Consider the following 21,428-nt stretch of genomic DNA (forward strand, 5'->3'; position numbering starts at 1 on the left):
ACAAGTTCAAAACCTTGTCTCTAGTCCCCAGACCGGGGCGACAACCATATTGTATCTTTGCGAGTACCCCTGAATCAGAGATCCACTGTTCAAGCCGTTCCAGAACAGCCTGACCGAAGATTTTAAAAGAAGTATCCAACAAAGATATTGGTCTATAAGAAAGAGGGCTGCCTGGGTCACCCTTCTTAAAAATTGGGTATATTATTGCTTGTCGCCAAGAGGCTGGATAATTACAAGTTCCAAAAAGGCATTAAAACAATTAGTCAGCAATGGGGCCCACACATCCACCTCATCGTGAAAAATCAGCTGGACTGGCGCCCAGGCCAGGGGCTCGGTTGTGGAGTTGCCTATTTACTGCTACCTCTACCTCCTTTAGAGTAAGTCGCATAGTCGTGCCTCTGTCCCCCGAATATGTGGTGGGGGGATCCGCTTTATAAATGGAGTTAAAATGGTTGGACCATGCCTTTGCACTTACATTGTTCTCTTTATGGGTCCTTGTTCTTTTGTAAGGGAGCCCTTCAGCCACAAACTCCCAGAATGTTTTAGAGTCTCTTAGTTGTACGGCCTGGATGAGTTCTGCCCCAGCAAACTCTTCTAAATAATTTTTCCTTTTTGCCATGATATTTTTATACTGTGCCTGGGCACTAATTATCTCCATCCTCGTGCTATCCTTTGCATGTAAAGTTCTTTTGAAGTTATCCTGTGCTGTGCGGCATGGTTCATCGAACCAAGTCTGAGTGTTCATTCTCCTCTTTCCTTCTTAAGTCTTGCTGGAAGATATCGGACATCGACCTCCACATTTTTTGTGAGGCCAGAGAGATTGCGCTAGGGCTAGACCCATTTGAGAGATTTGTGGCGATTTCCTCTATCTTACAAACCATAGATTGTGTAGCCTTAGTGTCCATCCATTTTACTCGGCGCTTACACAATGGGTTAATTTGCTGGGGCAGATTAATATGTGCGGCCACTGTCGGGTCAACTCTTAATACCAACCTCAGCGGATGGTGATCGCTGAATAGTTTCACATCCACCTCAAACTCCTTAATTAGATACCAATCCTTTGCATATATACAAAAGTAGTCAATTGTGGATGTTACTTGGGCGCCATAAAAGGTTGGCTTGCCAGGTTGATCTACGCCGACACGCCCTTTCAGCGAGCGAATACCCCACTCTAGGAACAACTTGCTGAACTGCAATCCCCTTGCACACGTTCTTTCATCTACCATTTGAGCAGGGGCTATCCCATATGCGTAGTCTTCCCCGGGATCAATCTTCTCTGGCATTATCCCCAAGCCCATTTTGGCATTAAAATCACCACCCAAAATAAAAGTTCACCAAGGTCATTGGTCGGCCCTGGTCAGGACGTGCACTAATGCACTGTATATTCACATTTTTTGTTTCTCTAACCATTAAGGTTAAGTTTAATGAAGTCTTCAACACAATAGCCAGACCACCATAACAGCGCCCACCTTTCTTTGCTGGAACACATTTTGAAACAAAGCCATCCAAACATAAGGGGGAGAGAGCCCACGTCTCCTGAAAGAATATTGTATCATATTCCTGCAAAGCTGTGACCATCACATTCTGAGAGAGCTTAGTAGCGGCTCCTGCTATATTCCAGTATAAGAAGGACATGTCTGTGTGTATTGACACTGGATTATTACCAATCGAGTTTTGCCAGTCCTCATATCCTTTTCTGGGCCTCCCCCTATACTGGGCGACCTCCCCCAAAGCAACAGGTCAATCCAGTTCCTCAATTTCCCCCAGGACCTTATAGCGGTTTGCCAAATCTACAGCAGCCTCAGGGTTCTTTAGTACATTCAGACTCCCACCCCCCCATGGCCTCATAAACACAGATTTGAAGTTTTGATAGTATTGCAAAATGCAGATGAAAAGGGGTTTACAGGGTAAAGGGCCACTAAGGGGGGAAAAGGCACTATTTTGGGTGTGGCTTCTACAGAACCGCCACTCCAGGTTTATAGAAGTAACCACATAATCGAGCATGCTGGAGCGATCATAGAGACGACCAGACAGTCCCCCTCCACCCATTTTGATTCCTTTCCCACCCATGAAATCCTTCTAGCCATAAGAATGCCTCTGGGGTTCATCTTCATCCCCAAAAGGCGTGTGTTTATCCATTGTGCCGTTTTATTTAGGAGGGAAGTGGTAGATTCCACCACACCAGGGTCCAAACATGGTAGTCCTGTAATTTCTCCAACCAAGGGAGCGGCCTCTGGGGGTACATTGAGCACTGTTTGTTCACGAGAGAGTCCACTATCTTTTAGAATCTTGTGAGACCCCACGACAAACCACAGTGGGGCACCTATTGCCCTTCCATATGGGCCCCTCAGATGGAGGTGCACTCTGGCATACAGGGATAGGAGTTAAATGGGCAGAGACTAAAGGCTTCTGACCTACCAATCCACCGACATGTTGATTGTTAGAAGTAATTGGCAGTGGGAGAATTGATCTTTTTGCCACTGTCCCATTTACTAATGAGCCTTTTCGTTCTGTGACAAGATCTTTAATTTCCAAAATGTCTTTTTTTTAGGCCTCTTATTAGGTCATCCATAATACAGAGTGTGGTACTCAATTCGTTTTTTAGGGTGCCTATTTTATCTAGAACCGGGGCTAATTTTATATCCAACACCTCATCCAAAATGTTAGTCACTTGAGGCTGAGTTCATAGTCGTTCACACATACACAACTGAAGGAGGTTTCCGTCCTATCCCCACCAAACTTCCAATAGAGATCCCTCCATTCTCTTGGTCACCTACCATATCCCAAGGGAGACCCTCTCACAACCACCTATTTCCGTTGGATCCCTTCGTTCTATAACACTGTAATTCAAGATATTTTCAAGGCACTGCGATAGGCTTGGAGTTGAGGTATTTGGAGAGGGTAGAGGGGGCATTGTTATCACAAACTTCACTAGAGTGTAAACTGGTGACCTCAATAGCCCTTTCGTTGTGTTGAATGCGCTCTTCTATTTTGCCCACCATTTGTTTAAGATACTCATTTAGTGTAGATTGTCCTGATGGGAGCTGGGGACATTTGATCCTTTTGGACTTCGTTTTAGGAACATTGGAGCTAGCATCAGGGCCGCCCAGACCAACTAAGGTACTAGGCTTACTTATTTTTTTTTTGTTAGGCACCAGCGGTGGGGCTTTAGTCTTACGTTTGGACATATTATGGCTGAACTATCAGCAGTAGCTGCCCACTAAGGTACGTATATGATGCTCCTAGCTATTAATGCCCCACTAATAGTTTAAAGAATGATCCTAAAGTGCAGGTGCAAGAATTTCTAATTTATCAAAAAAAGAGATAAATCAGAAAAGATTATAAAACTATGAAAATGAGGTACAATAATGGAACAAATAATGTTCATGAAAAATACGAAATACAAAAGCACACATGCACAAGTTAAAAATACTAGTGTTAAAATACATCCAACCTGACAGGGGTCATAAAGAAAAGAGCCAAGCTATAATAATGCATAGGCGAAACGGGGAGGGGAGAGATATACTTGCAGCCCCCCACCTGTTAGTTTGAAGCAGTGTGCCAATAACTTAGGGGGCGCAGTGAGGACAGGGCACGCCCAACAGCTTGAGGAGCTGCCTGAGTCTGTCTCTTCCCCCCCCCTCCCACCCTCGTCCTTCAAACTGCCAATTGCAGCTGTAATCTCAGCTGGCACAGATGATGCAAATGATGCAATTAGAGAAGAAGGTGGTTACAATAAGAGCCGTTTCGCATAGGTTGAGTTAGGGGGGGGTCCAGGTTTCCAAATGTTTCCACACGGGGCCGTAAGGTCTAGAGCTTGTGTGAATACTGTGCACCATAGACAGAACCCGGCAGCACCGGGAATCCGGAGCAAGAAGGCGAAAGGGCGCCGGTTTTCTCCAGACAAATAGTTAATAGCATTAGCAGATACAAAATAGAATGGTTTTTGAACGGTGTAACTCCGTTTCTAGAACTGCTCCTCATTCAGTACGGGTTCAGGTTTTATATTGGCCTCAGTGCACACTTTCCCATATTTTCCCGCAGCTAGATGGTAAGCTCACGCAGTTGGTGTTAAAGAATACAAATTTCTTTTTCCGATTTCCACGGACTGCCGCAGACTGCCCGACTCTGCCTTGATTCCACCACGCTCTGCTACGAGCAGGGGTGTTGGTGGCAAGGCTCCTCCTCCGGGCCAAACAGTGTAGAGCGACTCCCCTGCTCTCCTGACGCGGACAGCCCGACTCTGCCTTGACTATAAAGCTTTTTATAACACACATTTGAATCCTAATTTACACATTTCATTACTGACCTTGTCGAACCATTGGGAATTTAAAAATAAGGGTATAAAAGCTAGTGTTGACCGAGTTCTTTGACTATTCATGTCAAATGAAATTGTCTCCTTTTTTCACTCCCTGGGTTCCTCCTCTCCTTTGCTATTGATTTGTTCTCAGGTGTGAAGTGGAGGGTGACTGTACAAGGGACCTGCTCAGCTTTACTTAGCTGTAATCTTCATTACTCCTAGTCCTACCTTTTCTCGTCCTAATACTTTCATCTGCTTTAGCCATCGCCCCCAACAAAAGCTCCTAAATCTGTTTTTCTTGACCCCATGTTTTCAGCAGTACAATACCCACAATGCCATAGGTACCATTGCTAATATGGACCAATTCTTACAACCATTGCAGGTCCACTTTGATAGCAACCTCTGACTGCAATAATTCCTCACTAGTCCCACCTCTGCTGCTCGTATTAATTCATCCATTTCTGTCTCCCCCTTCTATGAAAACATAACTCCACCCCTCTACAAACTAGACAACTGCTTGTACCTCCTTTTTCGTCTTCCCCTTTAATCCTTTCCTACACAAAGTCCTCAACTTTGCTACCCCACACCCTCTACTTAATTAGACCATGTTGCAACGTGTACCCAATCTTACCTCTAAACAAGCATTGCGTGGCTGCGAAGCCTTAAGGGGCACAATACAGAACTGTGCAAAGTAGCAGTAACAGTTCCCAAGGCAGGGAAATACAGGAGAAAAGAGGAAGCAGGAATCCTGCTCAAGTGTAAGACAAGATATAGACTCTAAGCTGTACTAAGGAGACATGAGTATTGAAAAGAAAAAGAACTAAATGAGTTTTACGGTCAGAGAAAAGGACTATACCAAGACAGACACCTACACATTGTTTCTAGGCAGCAGGTTAGGAGACATGACTATTAAAAAAGAAATAGAACTAAAAGGAGTGAAAGGTCTGGGAAAAGGACTATAACAAGTCAGACACATACACATAGTTTCAAGAGACCAAGAAATAGTCATCAGGGAAGCCTCTAGTAATAAACATCTTAAGAAGAGCCCGGGAGTTCAACTACAGTACTGAGATGCCAGTAGAGGATTCAGAGGTGCCTTCTAGCTCTAAGAGGAGGCATACAGGTAACAGCAGGGAAGTGGTATACAGCTGGAGAAGGGAGAGCAGAAGGTAGGAAAATAAACTAGTATTAATCTTATTCTTTCAGATTTTAGGTATTCAGCGTTCAATTGGAATTCCTATTTTGTTCACTTCCCCTTACCCGCTTCCTCCCCTGACTAACCCCCTCCTCCCCTGACTAACCTCCCCGCTACCCTGCCCCCCCCCCCCCCCGAGACTGGGCTCAGCTAAAATGTGTGGAGTCTACAGTCCTGGAGAGGTTAGTGGTGTTCCTCTTCACCCTCCACAGCATCAGAAGCTGGGACATGACACAAGATCTCCATGCGCCCATGTAGGGTGTCCTTGAGCGCCTAGTGCTCTATTACGGCAGAGAGATCGAGTAGAACCACAAGGCAGGGGTGGCAGTAGTCAAGGAGGTTGAGGGTGTTGTCGACCACCTGTATTGTTGCCGTCTCCATGCTGCGGAAGACTAAGACACTTGTTGACACGTGCGTGCTATTACAGTCGTAAACCAACAAGGATTTAAAAACGATACAATATGCGTTGCTAGGTAACCAACGTGCTAAGACGCAGTGAAAGTGAAATATTCACAGATCTAAAAGCGCTGATTGAGCAGTGACCTGAAGGAAGCAGATTCACAAGGATAAAGGATGGGATCAATGTAGAATCGACAAACAGAAAATTCCTGGACATAAAACTTCTATGTAGTTGAATGGAGGAGATAATAGACATTTTACGGGTCTGAGGAACAGTCATTCTTTAAAGATAACAGTGTCACAAGAAACTATATCATCTCAGATGATGTTGAAAATCAGAGCCTTCCCGTTGCTCGATGCGGCATCCAGGTATGATGGGTTGCTGAATATTGAGAATGGTAATCTATGCTAATGTTTGTAGGAAGGATTCAAAACCAACGCTGAACATACTGCTTACGTTTAATTATAGATCCCAGTCTGAGACTGCAAGAAATCAGAATCTGCAAGTTGTGATCTGGTGGTTTATTTTATTCACTTCACTTTTCCCTCAGAACTGTCAAGTCTGCTGCTAATGATTCGGAGGCCGCAGATAGGATAAATCCATAGTGGTTAGTGGTGTTCATCAACCTCTCTAGGACAGGCAAGCTTGACCCTTGCAGAATGAAGGACCCATGATAAGTATCCTGATTGGATCAGATCCAGAATCAAACTGTATTTCCCGTTCTGCTTGAGGACCACGTAGACGGTGGAATAAAAGCCTTGACCCAAATGACCCTGAGGAACTAAGGTGATTGTTGCCTTTTGGATAGGGGACCCAACTTCTTGGGTGATTGCTTTTCTTTTGTTCTTGCCTCGACATCTAAACCACCCATGATGTTTTTAAAATTGTATACTGTTGACAGTGGATGGTCTGATTTACCTAGGAATCCAAGGAAAGCCTTCAAGATTCACCCAAGAATCATTGTAGCCTGGCTCCACTCTTTTAGTAATACGACTTGTGTATTTTTTTTAGTGGAGAAAGGTTTCCTTGATTTAGCTGAAAATGTCTGTTTTATCCCTGTGCACCGTAAGATCACTGGTTGGATCTGGCACTAGGCTTCTTTAGGAGTTTGTCTGCCTGTTTGTCAGGGTTAAATCTTATGGATCGTTTCCTCTAAGGAATCGCTGAACAGCATTTTCCCCTCAAAAATAATCTGCATTGCTGTGATTCTTCTGGTGCCTCTTTGTGTTCCAGTCTCTCAAATGCAGATGGTGGCACCCTAAAACTACTGCTCCCACAGTCATGGCTGAGGCGTGCACACCAACATAAGCCAAGCTTGATAATAATTTTACTTGGGTTTTCATATCCTGTTGGATTGGAACACAGTCAGCCCCTTGCTCTCAATAGTTTGGTCGGGCTCTCGTAACACCGTTAATGCAGTTTTGTCTATATATGAGACATAGATGCTAGCTCAATGTCTGCCACAGTGGAAGATCTTTTGAAAACAGCCAGATTTCCTGTCCAAGAGATCCTCGACTACTTCTTCACGAACCATAGAAGATCCATGCACAAGTGTAGTGAGAATCAAGTCAATTTGTACAGTTGGTGGAAGGTGCCTGTTCAGAGCGTTTTGCTTTAACGTACCCCTTGGTATACTGAACCTATCTGAATCCATCCATTCTTTTAAGATTTCGTCCTGTGTTGCCTTAACGTGAGGGCACCACTAATTAAGTGTGTTTTAAGCTGTAGAGGAGGCGGCCTCTTACGCATTTCAGCAGTTTCCATGGAAGCCTTTTAAAGAAACCCCATGTAATTTGAAACTGGACTCCAAACTAGTGCAAGTGTTTCCATGTCTTAATATTTCCCATTGTAGCCTCCTTCAAGAGGGGCCTCTTTAGTAGTTTGTGGAGGATGAGCATGAACTTGAAGAGGATTAAGTAGGAGGAGTATGCCTTTTACACTTGCTCCTTTTTCATCAATGCTGTTTTGAAAATATGCATAACCTCTTTCTCAGACATGGCTTGACAAGAGATTTTCTTCTTACTTTCCTTACTGAGACTTGTTGGAGGAGAGGACTTGGAGGCCACTATATACATGCTTTCTTTTGGAGGAGCGCTTGCACAAGCTCATGTAACCAGCCTCTGACATGGCACTGTCACTGCAACAATTCAGTAGTTTACCCTCCATAGTTTACATAACAAACCCTCTCCATGCAAAAACCCTCTCCATGCAAAGGTTTATCCCAAATTAAGGTGGCCAATTCTCCACCTCCAAGGTGTGTGCCTTTTTAACATCTGGTGTTTGATAAAAAATAAACACCACCAGGAGCACCCTTCATCTTTGCCTCGAAGAAGGTGAGTTTCCAGCCTTAAAACCTCTGATGCAATTATCAACTGCTTGTGGTCTCGTGTGGAAGGGATGTGACCTAGCAGTTCGGCCGGACTGCCCCTTTTGGGGTAGGACCAAGCCTGATTTGCATATGGTTTTTCCCCTTCTGTAATGGCTTGGCAGGCTGAAAAACGTTGGTCTGGAGGGTTGCCCAGAGCTTTGCCCGTGGTTCTGATAAATTCAAAACCTTCCAGCCATCACCTTTCTGTTTTGCCAAAGTCACCCCGAGTGGGACTGGTATGCCCAGACGTGGGTTCCGAGTCTGCCGGGCCTAGAGACCCAAGCTACTCCTCACTGATAACGCCCAACAAGGCTTAAACATGTTTCGGGATGCTTGTGGTCTCGTGCAGAAGGGGTGTGACCTAGCAGTTCGGGCTGGACTGCCCCTTTTGGGGTAGGACCAAGCCTGATTTGCATATGGTTTTTCCCCTTCTGTAATGGCTTGGCAGGCTGAAAAACGATGGTCTGGAGGGTTGCCCAGAGCTTTGCCAGTGGTTATGATTAATTCAAAACCTCCCAGCCATCACCTTTCTGTTTTGCAATTATCAACTTCACAAGCCTGTGCCTGGGCGCAGGGTTGGATCTTTGATCTGGGTTTGATGAATAGTTGGTCTTTCACAGGGTTTATCCTTGTCGTCACCAGGATCACCTTCTTCCGCATCCCGGATCACTTAGCTCAACAGGGACTCTGCATGTTGGTCCGCACTCTTTGCATGAATGCAGATGTGTGACCCTCTGACCTTGGTTCAGAAGGTGATGTTGATGCTGCTGCAGCCTGTATCACAGCTACTCGCCTGAGGCCCTGCCTGGAATGGCAGAAAAAATGAACTATGGCATTGTGGTAAGATGGCGGTATTGTACTCTCGTTTGGAATGCCTGTGGCATGAAACAAATGTTTTGTCAGTTGAAGTGGGTACCTCTGGTATAAATAATGGGACAAGGAAGATCAGTGAGGAGGTAATAGTGAACACAGAAAATGATGGGGGTGTTAGTCCTCACACAAAGTTAGTCCTTCGATGATTTGCAGTTGGCGGAGGGCCGCCATGATGTGAGCGGACTGGAAACCCAGACGTTGAGATTCAACAGGCTGCCCCATATGCGCATTTTCAACGCCAAGTGGTGCAAGAGGGTCGAGAAGGTGATCATGATGCTCGGTCTCTGCACTCTGTTGAAGCTGTTGATACAGTAGAACTTAACCAACATTCTCGATCGAAGACAGAAAGCAAAACTAGCTATGCCCTTCAACACCGCTATTGCATTCCCAGTCATGCGTCTTCGGTAGCACCTGAAGCTGCAATGGTTACCTAGAGTCCCTCGACCTTGATGTCGAACCTCCCTAGAGATAGGGAGTCGAAGAAGGTTGATGCATCGGCAAAAAAAAGTGTTTGCCTCAGGGTGCATGGTGCTAAAAGTCTATTCCTCTTATGCTTTTGCTAAATATTCAAATATATTGTGGAACACCATCACTGAGGCGGCCAGCCACTTCCCAGTGGGGGGAGTTCAGGGACTGCTTTTTTAGATATTGTCAGAGATGTTAGAGATTGCATGCCAGGTGCTCCAGGCTAGGCTTGACGCCACAGACTGCGGGTCGTACCATGGGCACGTTGACAGTGCTGTGCAGATCTGCCTATCTTAGGGGCTCAGGGTTTTTACTGAATGTCCAGGAAAAGCTCCTTCATCTGACGTTCAATAGGGATTTCTTTGGCCCTAAAGCTGATGAGTCCCTCAATAAGTTTAAAGACTCAAAACTGACAGTGAAGTTGCTGGGACTGGGTTGCAGTAGCAACCTGCCAAGCATAGTTTCTCTTTTGGCTCTAGAGGATGAGGCTGCAGGCGGTATTCCACCTTCCTCAGGCAAGGACGCCGTAGCGTCGACAGCACCTGCATCTAAAAAGCCTTTTTGAGGCCTCCCCTCATTCATCTCCAGTTGGAGGGAGGGTCTCTGGGTTCATAGGCAAATGGACTGAGATCACTTCCAATGCCTGGGTCCTGCAATTGGTCGAGCTAGGCTATTACCTGCCATTCCTGATGCAACCCCTGGACAGATCACCACCACCCTCCCATCAGCCGGAAAAGAAACTCCCAAGAGGAACTGCAAACCCTTCTGTTGAAGGGAGAAGTAGAGGAAGTGCCAACCAGAGAGAAGTGTTGGGGTTGGAGCTCCCGGCACTTCTGTCCTATCCTGGACCTCAAGGACTTGAATAAGTTACTGAGGAAGGACACATTCAGGATGGTGATGATGTCCAGGCTCTACAGTTACAGGATTGGCTTGTGTTGCTGGATCTTCAGGACGCTGGATGTTTGTCATTGGGGACGCCCATTATCACCTCAAGGTGCTCCCCTTTGCCCTGACCTCCGCACCCAGGGTTTTTACCAGGCTGGTGGCAGTTGTGACGGCTAATCTCAGGAGGTCCAGCTTCTTCAGAGCAGGTTTTGAGGCACCCAATGGTCACATGCTCCATGCTTCACAACTTGGGCATCTCCATGAATTTACAAAAGTTGCAGGTTTCACTGGCACAAAAGGTCCAATTTATCGATGCAGCGCTGGACACTCGTGCCGTCCCGAAACACACTTTAGTCCGGACAGAAAACACAATGACCATGCATTACCTCAACAATAAAGGAGGTGTGAGGTCACTTTGACTGTGCAGGTGGGGCATGTAACTGTGGTTATGGATTCTGGAAAACAATATTTCTGTAGCTCATCTGGCAGGGATGGAGAATGGGCTGGCAGACGCTCTGACCATGAGTGACAGCTATGCCCAGAAGTTGTTGCAGATCTTCACCTGGTGGGGCATGCCAACAGTTCAACTGTTTGCAAAGAAGGACAACATGAAATGCAGACAGTTCTGCTCAAGGGAATTTCCCCCGAAGGGGGCACTAGAGAGGCACGTTCACGGTGGAGTGCGTCTTCGTCCTTCACTGTGCATTACCACTGATACAAGTCATCCCATGGGTTCTCAGAAGGTTGCAGCGATTCAGGGCTCACCTTGTCCTGAGCGCCCCGGACTGGGTGAGGAGGACGTGGTACCCAGACGTTATGGAACTGGCCATGTGCCCGCCTCTCCATCTCCTTCTGAGGCCAGACCTCTTGTCGCAGTCGAGATTTAAGGTGCTTCACCCGAACCCAGAACCACGCAATATACATGTGTTGCTATTGAGAGGCTAAGGTACGGGTATTGGGACCTGGTCAATGAGGTATTGATGGCTGAACACAGACCATCCGTAGTGTCACTGTGTCTGTGCAGGTGGAGAAAGTTTGTGGCATGGTGTAAGAAGAAAGGAGTGGACCCAATGTCCTGTCCAACTTCCTTATCAATGAGGATTTTATTGGCCTTAACCAAATCAGGCCTCCTTGTGGGCATGGTTTAGAGATACCTGGGGAATTTAGTATTTGTTTAAAAGGATGCCAGAATAAGGTTCTTTTTTCTGAATCTCGGTGGTGGCCCAGTTTCTTAAGGGTCTTGTTAACTGTGTTCCTCCTCTGCCTTTTGTTGTCCCGGATTGCGATCTGATCATGGTTTTGACTTTCTTTATGGTGGCTCTGTTTGAGCCTATACATTCCACTTCCAGCAGGCTTCTCACTTTATAGACCACATTCTTGGTGGTGATCACGTCGGCACGAAGGATCAGTGAGCTGCAGGCACTCTTCCAAGCCTCCATTTTTGAGGTTCAACAGAGAGAAGTTGTCCTTAAATGTTCACCTTAAGTTCTGGCCAAAGGTTGTGTTGGAATTCCGATTCAGTCAAAGTGTAGGCCTTCCAGTATTTTTTCCCCTCATCCAAAGGATGAGGAAAGACTCCACAGGTTAGATCTGACGAGAGGGCTTCTTCAGAAAGGATGACCAATTGTTCTTTGTTTTTTCGCAATTCAGGTTGGGGCAATCTTTTACTATCTCTTCCAATGGATAGTTTTAGTCATCTCCGAGTGCTTTCTGAATGTGGGCAAAGTGCCGTCAGGGACTGAGGCTTATTCAAGCAGATGGGTAGCAGCCTCTAGACTATCCAATGGGAGGTGCCTGTTAGCGACATTTGTCGGGAAGCAATGTGGTCCCCTCTGCATACATTTGCCGAAAATTACAGTCTGGATGTTGCCCCTGGGGCCGATTCCAATTTTGGAAGCGCAGTGCTTTGAAGCTTTTTGGTTTAACTTCAATCCATCCTCCACTGGGGGCACTGCTTTGCGAGTCAAGATGAGGAATCTGTGAGGGAGCGCAATCCACTGAAGGAGAAATTACCATAGAAAGTTCTATCTATGGATTTTCTCTCAAAGATTCCTTCTTACCCTCGCAGCTGTTAGGGTCTAGGAGTAAGAGACGGACACAAGGGTGGCATGTTGATTGGCAAAGACTTTTATTCACAAAAGAAATGGGGGCGTTTGAGGAAACCCTAACTATCCCTACTAACCCTACGACGTTGGAGGAAGTTGGGGGAGTTGGAGGAAACCCTAACTATCCCTACTAACCCTACGACGTTGGAGGAAGTTGGGGGAGTTGGAGGAAACCCTAACTATCCCTAACTCTAAGAGGGGTTTCCCTGCCTCAACAAAACTAGCGAATGAAACTGTCAGTGTCAGGATGTCTAAAATAAAGTTCACTGTCCGGTGTGCAAATCCTAACCTGTCCCTCACAAGCTAAACTGAATATAAGGTGATGGCGTAATATCTCTTGGCTGCCTCCTGCAGCCCAGCTTTCCAGTTCTCAAATAAGTGCCAACAAAAGGTGTAGACAGAAGCAAATGAAAAGTTCCAAATGATTTAGGGGGTTGTGGATCTTTTCCCCAATGTCTTTCCAGGTTTACAGAAAAAGATTCCTGAATCTTCACTGGTTACAAATTAATAATTGCCTGTAGCTGGCAGGTCTGTTTCCCCAGGAAAAACGGCCTGGATTCTTTCCCCCAAGCTGTGCTGATATCCTTGACCTCCTTTCCGCAATACTCCCACCACGGTCCACCTTCCTGAGTATTCAACAATCTCTTTCTCACTGTCTGACCTCGGTCTTACCCAGAGCCTTGGTTTACTCTCCTGCCAAGGCCTGTGTGAGCAGCTTATGTTTGCCAAGTTCAGATCTGCTTTTCCAAGTTTGGGGTGTTCGTTCCCCATGTGTGGGTCCAGACCCCCTTTTTACAGTTCTCTGCGTACCCTGGACTCAGTAAAACCAGTCTGCACTCCCGACATGGGCGGCTTACCAGGAGAAGTTCTCTTGTTTTAGTCCCAGACTCATGTTCCACTGCTCAGGCTGTTTTTGTGGCTCGCCTGACACCGCTTCAGCGTCCCAACCCTTCTGTAGGCTCACCAGTACTCGTTCTGGTGCTTTGGTTTCCTGAATCTGCTCTGGTGCTTTCTCTGTTCCAGCGGCTCCTCTCGGGCTTCTCCAGCAGGCAGACTGTGCTCCTTCAGTGTCCCGGCTCCCTCTGCCATTAGGAAGTGTCCTCTTCTTCTCCCCGCCTCGGTACAGCCTCTCCGTGAGCACACCTGCCACCGGGCTACTGTCTCGCTCCACTCTGCCTCTCCGTCTCCTACGTGTTCGCCGGCTGCTGCACTCCCAGTCCCTGCACGAGAGCAAGGCGAACACCATGTTCCATTGCTGCTTGGGTTTTTAATTAACTTTAACCAATCGGGCGTACGAAAAGACTAGACGGAGCACTTCAGTTCTCACAAGTGCTCTGCACTACTCCGTGCTTCTTCCACATCGCAGTACCAATATTCAACCAGAGTTGAACAGAGTTCTCTGACATCTTGCAAGTGTCTTTGACCTCTACTGGAGGCATGTTACAAAAGTACATTGATGTATTTAGTGAAGTGGTGAGAGAAGGTTAACGGAAATTTTGGAGGGTTAACGGCATAATGCGTTATTTCCAGATTTCCATCCGGTTTCTCAGAGGGAAACTCACTCCCCATGTGATTTGCCTGTTGAATATTACATCCATGGGAAATATCTGCTTACCGGCTCACTTTTCTTGCCCGAGGGGAAGGGGCTCCCGTATGGAAACATTGACGATGCCCTGGGATTCGTCACACAGCCTACCCCGATTGGAAGTTCATGACGTTTCATTACGGGTCTATTTTCACTCTTCTGTCTGCAGATGCAAAGAGGAAGACATTTGTATTTTTTAAATGTTCTAGTCATGAATTCACTTGGTTACCAAGATTTGTCCACGTTTTAGTGATTCGTTACTCACCAAAAAAAAAGTATTTGGTGCTATTAGTTTTTTTTTAACGTGGCCTCTTCCATTTTGTGCATATTTTACCCTCGAAGGCTGAGACCGGTGGAAAAAAGGTGGGGAACTGAGGTAAGAGGGTGTAGTGCACCCCTTTAGTATGGCGATCTACATCAAATTGGGAGTCCAGGAGTGGTGCTGCTGAACATTGACTTGAGAGACAACGTCCAGCCGCACTACGCCCCGTCGTAAAGCTTTCTGAGCAGCTGATGCCGGATGGCTATCTATCAAAATCAGGAATCTGTGGGAGAAGTCTCCATAGAAAGAACATTACTGGTCGTAATTTCTCCATCACTACATTTTCACCTGATTTATGCAGTTATTTGGTTATGGATAATTAGGCTCGGTCACTGTCCATATTTTGGATCCTTGCCATCCTTGCCCTAGAACTGGGTAAGGAGATGTGCTACAAGGAGGACAACATTTGGATCTCAGCATTCCCACTGGAGCAAATTGTGTGATCCTGATGAAAGAACTTCCTCTGCTTGCACCTCGGTTCTCTTTTCTTCCAAAATTGTGAGTACTTGGAAAGTTTCAGATGCCAACATTTAAAAACATGCGCCTTTACACTTAGGCACATATATCAAAGTGGTGAATTATCCCACGATCGTGACTGCCTGTTCTACAGTGGTTACTTATTCCATATAATATTTATAAAGTGTAAATGCCTTGGAGTTCTGAATGTATATACCAGGAATAAAAAGATATTCCTTCAATTAGAAACCAGTACTCTGTTAACCTCGCTGCTCATTGATGAGGCTGTACTTCTTTCGGAATGTGTGATCTTGTGCGATACAGGCACCATAAAGATAAATGTATGTAAATAAAAGCAGAGGGAGAAATCGGAATTCAGAAATTTTTATCAATTTCTGCAAATAAGGAATGTTTGGTGGTGGTGTCAAAAGAATGACTACGATTGCATGTGTTTCAAAGTAAAGAATGCTCCCATCTGCTTTTCCTGCTTTCTTTTAATTGATGTATCATGTTTACTTTTTTTCTGGCGATTACTGACTTTTGATTTTATATTGTTTTGATCCCATTTTTTGGTTTCGACATATTCACTTTGTATTTTTTTGTCTTTTTATTTCTTGTCTCTGTGTTGCCCTCTGCTTTTGTTCTAGGTACGAACAGGCGACATGGGCGGTTACTCTTCCACCACAGAATTCATGAAATGTGTGATTGACAATCTGCATCAGCTCTCCAAATAATTCCACTGCAAGACCGCTCCAAACAATAGCATTCTGAGGCTGGTTCTTCCCACACTCCACTCAGAGTTCCAGTGAATTGATGTTTCTACCTGCATTATGATTTCATCTTGCTAGAGCTACTGGTCCAACACAAGATATGTTCTATGTGTTTATTATACCAAAGGGCATAGGTGTTGCTGCTGATCTAGCCTGCTGATTTTCTAACTTATGGTTGATGTGTTGGTTGTTCATTTGTTAGTGCTGTGCTGATGTAGTCGCCTTACTTTGTTCTGATTGGATGGTATGTTGATGTTTCTGTGCTCCTATGGATTTAGTCTCTGTATTTCTTTCCCACTGGTGTATGATGTGTTGCTTTACTCCTCGATGTATTGCTATTGATGCCTAGATTTCGGACCGTTCTTCAGCACTGATTTAATCACCTTACTTTTTACTCGATGGGGCTTATTTTGGTGGCTTTCTTATTGGTTCAGGTTTTGGCATCTGACCTTTTGCTGTTTTTGTTTGGCACGATTTAGTCTCTTGCTTTTATGTTTGGTGCGTTGTATGGTCTAAAATGCAGTGGTTATAGACATAGCCTCAAGGCTTGACTTTTTTGGTTGATGTTTTCAGGCCATCTATGGTAAATGCTAACGCTGTGTCCTGCAGTTAAACGTTTTGCAGCTGGAAAGCTGTGGATGAATTGCATTGATTTTTTGATATCACTTTTCAAGCTAGGGACTTTGTGGCAATGCTGTGTTTCTTTGAAAAAATGTTAGCCAAAGTTATTGATATACTTCCTGCAAGGCATTCCGCATGAGTTGCATTGCTCTCTTAATCTGACACATATTTATGGAATGCTCAGAGCTTTATACGCATCGGTAGTGAGCGGCGCATGCATTTGTACTCTGGCGCAGGCATTTCCACAATATAGCACTCCACTTCTGATCTCCTTGCCAGGAACCAACAAACAGAGATCCACTCTCAGCTGATTTGGAAACCTGAGCTAGAATCGCTCCAAACTTGACTTTTATATTTATTTAAGTTTTTGTACTATTTAATAAATATTCTACACTGTTCACTTTATGCTGTTTTCCAGAGGTGTCCTTTTTCAATTGTGACGAGTATGGTTTGGTTCCGTTCACAGGCTGTAAGGGTGCAGTAGTAAGACTCTGACATGGAGGGGTCATAGTGGTTGGCATAAACTTTTATTATATATGAAAATGAAAAGAAAAGCCTATCTTAACCTAACTCTAAGAGGGGTTTCCCTGCCTCAACCAAAGTAACTGTCACCATCAGGATGTCAAAAGCAAAATGTCCTCTAGGTGGGGGGGAATGTCTTCCTAACCCAGCCTTCCTTAGGCTTCTGGTGCAGTATGTCAACTTCTTCAGGCTTGCAACCCAGTTCAACAATTAATAGTAAAATATCTCAGTTCCCTGTTTGGCCCTTCTTCTCTGTGTCTGGGGTCCCTGCCCCTTGGATTAGCAAGCCTGGTTCTTTTTTACCAGGCATTATGACTAGGAGGAGGAGTATGGATATGTCCCCGAACTGTGGTGGGTTCATGACCCTGGCTGGCAGACCTGGTTTCCTCATATCCGGTACGGTGACGAAGAAGAGTGGCTTGGATGCTCCTCCAAGTTGTGGTGGGTGCCTGACCATGGTTGGCAGACCTGGTTTCCTCCTTCCTCCGGTCTCCTGGTTTCAAACACAGACTTGGTCACTCAACTGCCAAGCTATGTGTTCCTGTGTATTGTTCTCACAGTATGGTCTCTTGATATTGTGCATTTGTAAGGTGCTTATACATCAAGTAAATTGTGTTACAAGTCACATGTAGACTTGGTTTACTCCCCTGCCAAGTACTGTCTTCAGATATATTGCTCTCACAGTTCTCTTTATGGTTTGTCTTGTGACAGTGCTGGGTCACCTTCCCTCCAAGGACTACCACGAAGAAAAGTATGCCTTCTTAGCACTTGATATCTCTCAGAAGGGTCCCAGACCCCGTTTGCCTTGTCTATATATCTTGGTAAACTGTCCTTTAGGATCCCATGGGGCCTGTCTTCTGTCCCCCACTTTTCAGTCATTATGCTTTTCAAGGTGGTGTGCTTTGGCAACTTGAAGCGTATCTTGTGCTAGATGGAATTACCAATAATAATCACGGGACAGACTTAAGGAATATAGCAAAATACTGATGATGGCACACCCACAAGTAAGCGTGATTATACAGAGACTTTATACCTCATTCTGTGCCATTTATGATGTCATCCTACGTGGCAAATAATAAAACCTATCAAGGGATAGGTTAAGGGTACATATCTACTTAAAGAACATGTAAGGATTAGTGTTTCATTGGCCACCCCCTTATCTGTGGGGCACGCCTTGAACTACCTCTAAATGCATACAGTACTGAATATAACGGACGTAATAGCAGTGGATAGGTCCATGCAACATTGTATATTAGGTTGTTCACTAGACCCACTGATTGGTTGGCACTCCCGCCCAACCTTGGACTTTCGGATGGTTACAGCATGTGCACGAAACAAAACCTAGGTGCTTTGAATCCCGTCAAACTACTCCCTGCATTTCCAATTAATCCATCATCTCTCATCAGTTCGACCATAAGCCAAAGTCTTCTGTTTGTAGTTGACCTTGCAGCCTGCTCACTGTTCTGGAGCATTCAAGGGTGTGCGAGCACATCACTATCTTCGTCTGTGTCTTAATGAATAGCCCTTGTTTTCGACTTCTGAATCATGTGTTAGGAGACCACAAAATTGTCAATTTCCACCTTCTATTTACTGCTTTTTGATTAAATTACGCTGGGTGTTGTTACTCCTCTTACCCTCTAGAGACTTGCTCACTCTATCTCCTATGAGCTTTATACACTTTAATTTGTCCAATACTTGGCTATTGCAAATGTTTTCATCTTTGTTAATATGAGAACAATGTGTCCTTCGTTCAGAGCTTAGCCTTGGTTAACTCCCCTTGTGCCTTGCAATTATTCCTTTAAATAATATCCTTGATACTAGGCCATCATTGCCTCATGTTTGTATTGCACACGAAGCTCTTCGACATCTCCTGATTCTGCAGCCTTAGTCTGTTTCGGAGGTAGCTTGACTGAATCTGACACAAGCCGACTGTCCATTTTCCTACCATGGCTGTCCTTGCTACGTTATATATACCTTGTTAGCAAGCTTCCATTTGTCTTCTGGCGTTACTCCATATTTACAATTATTGGTCAATAAGTAACTTCTTCTTTGTATTTCATGATTACTTCATCTTTGGGTACATATTTCTCTTAGTGCTTCAGTTACATTATCACTTCTTAGGTTTTTAATATCGTTTCCATATAACTTCATATATCTCCTTTATGAAATCACTCTGCCCTCGTCAGATTTCACTTAATGTTCCATAATGTCCATTGGTGTGTGCTGACATGCGTCTACGTGATATCCTTCCACTTGCTCAGTGCGAGGGTACATTCTATATGGTTGTTGGAGTACATAGCATCTCTCATACACTCTATGCGATACAGGGACATAAGATGGGGTCCCACTTATAGCTCTTCTCCTGCTGTTTCAATACAATGGTGGTGAGGGGGTGGGAACAAGTGGCAAAGCCTCCAGCTGCTCCTCTACAATTTCCTTCACCCTCTGGGGACCCCCAACCACAGGCTCAGCCACCCAGTTACTTCCAGGGTCTTGGCTGAAGCCCTCCGGTTGATTGCATGCTTCCACATGTTCTTTTCTGCTTTGCCGGTACTCTCAGTGGCTCCATGCCTCTTTCGGCGTCACCCTCTTCGCCGGACCGTGTGTTCCTGTTGGGCTGCGCTGCTCGCACTTCCACAGCCAGCCTCTTGGTTTATTTAGCGGTTCCGGTGGAGACCACACCTTCAGCATCTCTGCACCTGCTCTTGCCGTACTTCTGTGTGAGCCTCGGTCCCTGTTGAGGTTCCTCTCTGGAGCATCTGACAGTGGGGTAGGTCCGTTGTCAGTCTTTATGCTACTAACCAGTAAGCTCTGTGACTTTTCAGACCAGACCTTTCAGATGGATTCCATTTCTGAGCGGCTCCTTCTCTCTTCCTCGCCACAGTTTTTCTTCAGATCTTCATTGTGCTCATCCCCATTCTTCCTTGTCTCAGTTCTCCCTAATTTTTGCATACTACAGAAGTGCATAGGATAGGAGGGTAGGGGAGAGGTGGCGAAAGAGAGATGTGGGTACAGAGTGCATAGCGCATTTTCCCACTATGGTCACTGGTCCCATGGGGGTTTCCCCTCCCATGAGATCTACCCGCTCAGTACCACCCTTAGGGGGTCTATCAGGTAATGGCCTCATAGGAAGGGGCTCCTTCTATGGAGGCAGTGACGACATCCTGGGATTCCTCACAAGGCCTTGCAGATTCTTTACATTCCAGCTACACCTGCATGTCGAGTAACTTAGTTTACCTTTGAACTTAATAGAAAAGCACTTGCTCCATGGCAACGGGTGACCAAAAAATGTACCAGTGCTTTCTGTAAAATGGTAAATGGTAGCATAAGTCCACTTCATGTTTGGCAGACTGCTGACACTCAGAGTCCAGCGACACACAGTGAAACTTTATTTTGACATTTACTGCAGATTCTTTGCAATCTTAGTACCTTGTAAATGGTACTTGACTTTCATAGAAATTCCTTATCTATGCAAGTAGGCAAATAGATTGTGCAAGATTTGCATTTAGTCTGCTTACACATTTTGTTGAGAAGTTGTGCCCATCATGCACGTTGCTATGTTTCGCACAGCAGCACTCCACGTCATACTTTTTGCTTTTTTCCGATTGCAATCTCCCTTTGGTTTCTTTCTTGCCTTCTCTCTGTCTTCAGTTTCCTTTTTTGGTCTCGTTTTTCCTCACTTCAGTCGTCTTATCTTCTTTCCTGCCCCTTTTTCACTGCACATCTGTTCTCCTGATATTTCCCTTTTCCTCCCTTATCCTTGCTCTTGTCCTTCTTTTGTTTCATTGTTGCTTCTTTTCTGGTTGATTTCAATATCTTTTCTTTCCACTCTCCCTTCGCTTGTGTATATCTTCCCTCACCTTTTCTGAGCTAATAATTACTCTACCTTTTTATATTCATACCTTTTTAATCAATTTCTTCCGTTTCAATATGTTGCAGGTTTTTATTATTTTTTACAAAATACTTGTCACCTTATAAAAAGCAGTTAATGTTTTTGTTAGGTCTCACAGAGATCCAGTGGTTGTACATAGGATTGCTGGATGTTTTTCCCAGGGGGTTGTAGGATTGGTGGATTGGCTTAGTTCAGTCAGGTAGTGATGTGGCCCTAATGTGGTGATTGGAGAATTGGAGGGGAGTGAGGTCAGAGTGCTCTATTAACTATCAATATACAGGAAAATTGACTGTTCCAATCTACGATGGGGGGAAAGATGGCCAGAGCTGACCGGTTGGAGTTTAGACATGTTGGAATGTAATCCACATTCTAAACGGCCTTTCATCTGAGGTTTTCCAGCTAGCAGGTCCTGTTTCAAGGGCTCCTTCCTAAGGGCCTGCTACATGATTTCTGATGCTGTTTTTGTTCAGGAAGAGATTCTCCAGTTGAAATCAGGTCGGAGTCGGACAGTAGCAGTAAGACGGTGGGGCGCAGCAGATCAGTAGTTTAAGTCCCCACATTACTACCTAACTGAACAAACCCAATTTTACAATCCCTCAGAAAAACACGGCCCCATCTTTTGTGCAAGCATCAAATCCCTGGGGAAACGTGACCGTTTTTTCTTATTCG

General features: G+C 45.2%; 1 protein-coding gene across 2 annotated transcripts in view; it reads left to right on the plus strand.

Annotated features, from left to right (window-relative positions):
* The window catches only part of IDH3B (isocitrate dehydrogenase (NAD(+)) 3 non-catalytic subunit beta), a 455,202-nt gene that overhangs the window by 311,002 nt on the left and 122,772 nt on the right, over positions 1-21,428 (plus strand). Inside the window, exon 12 of one of the 2 annotated variants that reach the window (XM_069632419.1) lies at positions 15,602-16,750. The exons of the other annotated variant lie outside the window; for it this stretch is intronic. Coding sequence (XP_069488520.1) covers positions 15,602-15,688 — 87 coding nt within the window. The 3' untranslated portion in view covers positions 15,689-16,750. Of the gene's footprint in view, positions 1-15,601; positions 16,751-21,428 lie in introns of those variants that run through there. 2 annotated transcript variants of the gene reach the window in all.

This window comes from Ambystoma mexicanum, chromosome 6q, assembly GCF_040938575.1.
Source record: "Ambystoma mexicanum isolate Mex_15411 chromosome 6q, UKY_AmexF1_1, whole genome shotgun sequence".
Lineage (NCBI taxonomy): Eukaryota > Metazoa > Chordata > Amphibia > Caudata > Ambystomatidae > Ambystoma > Ambystoma mexicanum.